We start from the raw sequence: 7651 nt of genomic DNA, 5'->3' as shown, positions 1-7651 counted from the left end.
TTATCGATTCCATTTTCCTGCATAATCTTGATGTTACAATCTATTAAATTACATTCTATTCTCGATTCCATTCTAATCTTGATTCCATTCAATATTAATCAAATGAACCATAACAAAAATGTTAAAAACATTCTATTCTTGATTCCATTCTAATCTCGTCAATTCTCCAGATCCATATTCTTCTTTGAAAGGTTCATATTTTCCTTGAACAATTCCATATTCTCACAAAACTACATTATCTTCATACAACAAAAATGTATAACAAACTAACATCACAATTCCATTACAAATGTGCTTAATAAACCAACATCACAATTCCATTACAGAAGTTAGGAAAAGGGTAAAACTGTCCATAGACTCACACAAAAGTTCTAGATGTACTCGACAATTCTCCATATCCATATTCTTCTTTGAAAGGTTCATATTTTCCTTGAACAATTCCATATTCTCCCTATGCAACTCATTAAGATTACTCTTATACCAATGCATACCCAAATCCTCATCTACCCATACAAAAAATTTACAATCTTTTGAACCATCCTACAATTTATTTTTATTTTTTTATCTAATTAAACATTACAAAAACCAAATCAATCAAGGCTAGAATTTCATATACCATAGAATTTGGGTACCAAATGAAATGTCGGCCAAGGTTCTTCCTGGGTAGTCGAAGCCCATATTTTTGGTTGTTCACCACAATTACATAGCAAGTTTTTATAGTTTGAAGTTAAGGAAGAAGAAGAAGAACCACTTGATCGATCACCGATCATGCAATAGTTGCGAGGAAAGAAAAAAAAACGATGAGGAACGATATGGTGATTTTGAAACCGGCAACATCCTTTTAACCTAACCTTTCTTGTGTAAATGATACCACATGAGTTATGTTATCGGTTGCCAAATTGCAACCGGTTAGAAAGCATTAAATGGGAAAAAATGATATTAATAAGGGTTAAATTGTACATAAAATAAATATAATGGTTTATTTAGACATTGAGGTAAAATACATAGGGTTTTAGAGTGGTTTTCCATATATATATATATATATATATATATATATATATATATATATATATATATATATATATATACACACACACACATATATATATATATATATAGAGCTAGGTTCAGGTATTCAATGTAATTATTGTGTTATTATATGCATAAATGTGGGCCAAATCAAAATTTAAAATAAAAATAAATAAATAAATAAGGGTAAATAGGTAATTTGATAATTAGTTTCCACAAATAATAATATCCTATAATTATGGTAACCATTGACTTTAGCTACCTAGGTTTTTTCCATCCATCGTCGGCTTTTTAAAACCACCATCTATTGCCGATACACCAGAGGATATCGATCCAAAGAAATGGCTCCCCAAATGTCATTGTCAAATTCTGATGGTGCTCTGAAGATCATCGACGCTGATGAGGAATCAGGTTTCACCTTCTTCGATTCCTCCTTTATTGAATCTGGGTTAAGTCTTGAAGAATTAAGATGGAAATTCTATGAAAAAAGCGTTGTTGTTGGACCACCGCTTTTTGTCGAGGTCTCGAACTCTCCTCCTATGGCTATAGAGGCCAATCTGGTTCGTGTTCCCGTCGGTGACGCTGATCGGCCGTTTTTTCCCTTGCCGTCGGATGTTGCAGCTCCGCTGATTCTCTTCCATGCGAAGGAGTCGACCCTCATCCTCACTGCGATCGTCGGTCTTCTCCTCTTATGGTGGACCAGGGTTTTTTTTGGGAAAGATTCCCCTGAACTCGTCAAACAACCTCCTGCCATAGGAGGTTTGTCACTATTTTTGGTAGAGTGCAAAGTGAAGGTAGTTTGTCACTATTTTCAAATCAAATTTACTTCTTCGTATATGATAAAAATCAATTTGTTTATGTAGATGATTCAATGGATGATATTGGTGAGATTCCAATTCTATTGGAATGGAATCACGAATTCCAATTCTATTAGAATGGAATCATGAATTCTAATTTTGTTGGAATGAAGTATGAATATTTTCTCACTAATTTATGTATGTTCTACAATTCTTGGTTATTGGTTTTGGTGCAATTCATAAGTCCACATATTTTTTCAAAGGAATTTAGTTTTTTATTTTTCATTTGCTAATGCATTATTGGAATCTATACTACAATTTAGTTTTGTTTTCACAGAAGTTGATGTTTGAAGAACGGACCACAAAATTAAAAGTGATTCTAAGCAACATTATTCTTTTAGAATGTATTAGTGTCGTTGTTAGATTTTGATGTTTTTTTTTTTTCTGTTTTGAAAGTTTTTTAGTTTTGTTCTTTAACAATAAATATAATTATTAACAATTGTTACCCGTATTCTATAAGAAATAATGTATTTTTTGTTTTTATTCTTCAATTGATTGTTCAAGAATTTGTTATTCTACAAGAAGTTTTTAAAGTCATGATCAAGAAATAGTTCAAGAATATTTTTATTATTTATGATTCAAAAATATTTTTATTTTTGAATATACTCATAAACCTATTCTGTCAGAATGTCTGAATTAAAAAAATTATAATTTGTAAAATCGGATTTTTAAAATTAATAGAATCTATGATCTCTTAAAATATGTAATTTTCCTTTATTAAATCTATATTAATTGACTAAAATACCTTTGCAATTAATTTAAATGATATTTTTCAATTATATTTAATTCAATAATATATATTAATCACTTTCTTAAAATAAATAAAATTGATTGGCCTACATTTATGCATACAATAACACAATAATTACTTTTAATAGAATAACCTTAGCCTATATATATATATATATATATATATATATATATATATATATATATATATATATATATATATATATATATATATGTGTGTGTGTGTGTGTGTGTGTGTGTGTGTGTGTGTTGATAATAACTTTGCTTAATATTATGAAAAAACGGTTTGGGTTAGTATTACATTATCATGATTATAAATAAATACAAAGACGCATAAAGGACACCATAATATACATAAGGAACGAGGAGAATGGGTTAGTATTAGTGATAGCAATGACTATATTATGATGGGGTGAAGGCAATTGCCGTAGTATTTGCATAGCCAAATCATTTTTAGTGATTGGAGAGTAACATCTGATGGGACATCAACAAGAAATTCATCCAATTCGTACGTGAATTATAGTATTAATTCTAGACATCTTGTAGTTGAGGAAAATTCATCGAATTAATTCTAGACATCGATGATGATGATGATGATGAGTATTTACAAGAAAAAGAAAATCATATTTAGATTGAATACTTGCGGAAAAGTCGTAAAAACATGCTAAAATTATGCGTTGATTGCAATGAGATACGATTTAGATATAAACGAAGCCTAGAAGGTGGCTCAATATTACATGGTTAAAGATGAAGGAGAGATCATCATAAAGCCAAGAAACAAGCTTTTCTATCTCCAGTTAAGTCGTCTACAATTAAGAGTCGGCGCTAATCGGTTAGGATAATAGTATGTATACACAAACAACACGCACGCGCACACACAACATCAACATCAACATCAACATCCACATCCACATCCTCCTCTCTTTCTTTCTTTCTCTATCAGTTTTGATCCTTTTGGCTTCTTCCAGATTTTCGCCTCTTGGCTGCATTGATGAACTCCATTATTGCTTCCATTTCACTTACTTTCTACATCATTGAAAACACAATGGTCAGCAGTTTGTAACAAGTGCACAAAGGTTAAAAGAGCCAAAATGATCACAAGAATTGAGGACCTGGGAAGCAAAGTGTTTGTGAACCGCGTTAACCAGCTGTTCCTTTGTTGGATTAGAGTGCATGTTACCCTAATATATTTAAAAAAAAAAAAAAAAAAAAAAAAGAATCACATGTTAAAATAGTGTATGACAATTAACAAACAAGAAATGAATTTGTGTTGCTTATGAATCTTACAAGGTTGAAGGTGCTGTAATATCGCCATAGTGTGTTGGTTCCAAGCTTCGAGAAGTTCACTTTCTGCTCATTCACACAAAACCATAAAAACCGTTTTAAAGAGAAACAAAATGACTATTTTACCCTTACAAAGAAATTCATAATAGTTTAATTCGTTACATTACATTTTCAGTTGCAAATACGCATATTTTAACCACAAAAATTTAAATTTGATTCCAACTTACAGGATAACATGCGTGCATATTGGTTTGAGTTTCTTTGCAACCATTGCGATTAGCAGACTTCACTGATGGAGATGGACCCCACGGTCTTGTGTAACGAACTCTAGGTTTGTTCAGTTTGCTGAATTCTGTTGCAGTTGCTGCCAATCAAAATTCAACAACACAAAACTTAATGTTGACTTGATAAATGGGTCCCACTCCCACATGAATTGATTTATTATTGAAATATGTATCAACTTACGAAACTCATTGACATCAGAACCACTGCTTGAAATATCAAATTCATACTCATCATCTTCTTCATGACCAGTTGGGGGTTCAAGAACACTCAAAGCATTCCTTTGCAGCTTCACTTCAACTCCATTTTTCAGAACCTAGTAAAAATCGGAAATTTGGAAAAAGGGTTAAGCGACTTTCTTTCATAATGACAAAATACAAGAATCTTGACTATAATTATTTAATTAATATCATCCAGATTTGTAACGGTGACAACTGGCAAATACGTTACTTTGCTTAAAACAAGAAAAATGAAAGTCGCAATTTTTATGAAACCCATAAAAGATGACGCATATACAAAATGGGTTCAAGAAAAAGCATTCACTTTCATGACTCCCCATTCAATTATAGGCTCTTAATGATGACATAACAAAAGAATCTTGTTGACCAGAATTGATTTTATAGGTGACAATCGGTAAATTTGTTTTAGCTTGAAACAAAAAAAAGGGAAAGTTGAAGTTATCATGATCACCCTATCGATGACATAAAAGTTACACATAAAAAATCCTACATCTCAAAAAAAAAAAAAAAAAAAAAAAAAAAACACTTCACTTTCATGATACCACATTTGATTATATCTACTGTCACCACTACTACTAACAACATTATTTGAACAAAATCGAATTTTGATGGTCCCATCTCATGTACAATTTCAATCATTTTGGCATGCTATTTCCCCCTTTTTTTTCTCCTTAATTAGTGTGACCAAAAGATTCAAAGTAACAAAGGGTGCATGAAATTGAATTAAAAGCAAGAGAAAATAAAAATAATAAAAATAAACGGAATAATACCAGCCAATGCCAACCACCGAGGCCAACAGCCTTCTTCACAACGCCTTGAAGACCCACCAAAACAGATTTTGTTCGGTTGTTTCCTGTTACGATTACTTTTGTATGCCTAGGAAGAACAGAAAGCTCTTCATCCCCACTTTCCTCACGAAAAGGAGAGAACACTCGAGAAGAAAACAGCTCTGGTTCCAACATTCCTATTAATTTTTTCCAACAATTTTTGTATATTTTGTATTCAATCTTCAAAACTCCCAACACAATGATCTAAAGTAGATTCAGGGGTTTGCTATCATGCATGCACTTCGACTTTTGACATTGAGCATCGATTCGAACAATTGGATAAATAAACACCAGCAACTCCGAATTCCTGAAAGAAAAAACAGAAATTGTGATTAGAAACCCTAAAAGACCATTACTGCGAGCTCAAGTTTCTTACTTTTTGATTAAATTTTACACTTGTTGATATAACTTCTTACCATGAGTGAACTAAGTGTAAAACGATAGAAATTTGTTAACGAGAGTGAATAATCTGATTGAAAAACGGAATTAAACAGCAACTAAGCTCCAATGGTGAAAGAATTTAAACCTTTTTTTTTTAAATTAATCAAAATTTTGAAATGATGAGGGAGGAAGGACGAGAGAGAGAGAGAGAGAGAGAGAGAGAGAGAGAGAGAGAGTTCTTATCTGCTTGAGCTTAAAAGATTGAATCTTTAAATTCTGACACGAAACTTTTAAGAGAATGTTGAATGCAAAATGACCCACAAGGTCATTGGATCTCCCTATCGTTCACGGATTCGGTTTGAAAACAATAAATGAATCGAACGAATGCACATATAATATAAATTTATTCATCGATAGCATTTGGAAACTCAATTTTACCACTGGGGTCTTCAAGAACATCAACTTGAGTTTAAAAAAAAACAAAAATAAAAAAAAAGAAAAAAATCACCGTTCATAAAACAAATTTTTAATATTATTTTCGAACATTTCAACTCATTTTTAACAAACTGAATTAAATCCCCGATCAATTTCACTCAATTCAGATATTATAAAACATGAAACTCTGAACCATGTATGCAATCATATGAAATTCAACTGAATATCTCTAAAATCAACAACACCCGTATATATAAATGCGATATTGTGATTAGAATCGCAAATTTATTCAAAAGGCCGATGATTAAGCTTGACGGGCGATGTAAAATGCACGGAAATAATTCTATGAATTAAACATCGAATCTTCAATTAACATGACACTACACAGAATCCTTTTGAACAAACAGGCTAGTATCAATTAAATCTTTCAATTTTATACACCTGATTATTAGATACCGATGAAGCCTGAACTAATGTAAAATGCAATGAAACGAGAATACAAAGATTAATCGTACTCATTACCTCATACAACACTGAAGTTCAGCAGAGCCATAAAAGGCGAGAAGTGGGGAGTGTGAAACAGAGGTCACAAGGGTTTGACGGGATATATAATTCAAATTTGGGGTCCGATTTGAGTGAAAAAAATTGGGAATTCTTCCTGGGGGCTCTCTAGAGGAGAAATGTATCAAAGTTCGAGAGAGATTTTGCGAGGAAAATTGTTGATCAATCAAGATTCTTTCTTGTTGGAATATACAGAACACAAGCAGAGAGAGAGAGAGAGAGAGAGAGAGAGAGAGAGAGTATACACACACTAAATGCTTACCAACTGCCATTGGAAACGACCTGCAAATGAATAAGACACACGCACACTGTGTACGGTCAATCACACACAATCTTGCTTTTGGGTCACCGGTTTAACCTGCTATTATCGGTTTTTCTAGCGTCCGGTTTAATCTTTAAATCTCGGCTTGGCTCGGTCTCGGTTCACTATTTGTCTTCTTCTGTTTGAAATTTGAAATGCATAAGTATGGACTATGGAGCATACTCATATTTCTTCGACCCGAACCGATGATATAGGGATCTCACTTTAATATCTACCATCTCAGGCCTCAGCTACTTACCCCTTTCATTTTCTTTTTTCTTTTGTATACACAATTTTTTTTTTTTATCAATTTATCAAACAAGGCATTTGCACTAACATCATTTAGACCATCTTCGATCCATCTTTATTTTTTTTCCCTGTAAATAGAATAAAAAATAAAGTAAATAGTGTTTCATTTCCAACCCTATTCTATTTTCTATCTTATTTTTTATCCCAAAAAATATATTCCTAAAATATTCTATTTTTTAACTTATATATATATTGTCAAATACATCCCTCTACTAATTAAACTTTATATTTATGATTAATTAATATAAATTAGTATATAACATTATATTATAAATATAAAATATTGCATTTAAATTATAATTAGTAGATAAAATAAACAAAAAGTGTACAAAATAAAAATAAGAGAGACTAAAATTGACAATCAAACTTCATCTCTATTTTTGGAGATATGAATAG

The 7651-nt window shown here is 31.6% G+C and overlaps 1 protein-coding gene across 2 annotated transcripts; it reads right to left on the bottom strand.

Annotated features, from left to right (window-relative positions):
• Positions 1 to 3313: 3313 nt before the first annotated feature.
• On the bottom strand, positions 3314 to 6900 carry LOC145091478 (uncharacterized). Of its 2 annotated transcripts, none has more exons than XM_079029213.1 (7): positions 6607 to 6900; positions 5212 to 5575; positions 4386 to 4518; positions 4148 to 4284; positions 3924 to 3986; positions 3749 to 3817; positions 3314 to 3662 (listed from the first exon to the last, which is right to left on the bottom strand). In XM_079029213.1, exons 2-7 carry the CDS (start codon positions 5401 to 5403, stop codon positions 3576 to 3578), a joined length of 681 nt encoding a protein of 226 aa, XP_078885339.1. In that variant the 5' UTR covers positions 5404 to 5575; positions 6607 to 6900; the 3' UTR covers positions 3314 to 3575. The 2 variants fall into 2 exon arrangements, with proteins under 2 accessions (XP_078885339.1, XP_078885340.1); XM_079029214.1 differs by lacking the exon at positions 6607 to 6900 and adding an exon at positions 5685 to 5927.
• Positions 6901 to 7651: the final 751 nt, after the last annotated feature.

The sequence above is a fragment of the Lactuca serriola genome, chromosome 3, assembly GCF_051521515.1.
Source record: "Lactuca serriola cultivar US96UC23 chromosome 3, Lser_US96UC23_V15, whole genome shotgun sequence".
NCBI classification, from domain to species: domain Eukaryota; kingdom Viridiplantae; phylum Streptophyta; class Magnoliopsida; order Asterales; family Asteraceae; genus Lactuca; species Lactuca serriola.
Note: the sequence above shows the minus strand (reverse complement) of the source record. Positions and strands in the feature narration are given on the sequence as shown.

What these genes read in the sequence shown, in the direction of transcription:
- LOC145091478 (XM_079029213.1), bottom strand. Translation starts at nt 5,403, where the DNA reads ATGTTGGAACCAGAGCTGTTTTCTTCTCGAGTGTTCTCTCCTTTTCGT. An exon ending in ATTACAGCACCTTCAACCTT is followed by an intron (nt 3,818 to 3,923) that starts GTAAGATTCATA and finishes TAAATATATTAG; the next exon opens with GGTAACATGCACTCTAATCC. An exon ending in ACAAACACTTTGCTTCCCAG is followed by an intron (nt 3,663 to 3,748) that starts GTCCTCAATTCT and finishes TCAATGATGTAG; the next exon opens with AAAGTAAGTGAAATGGAAGC.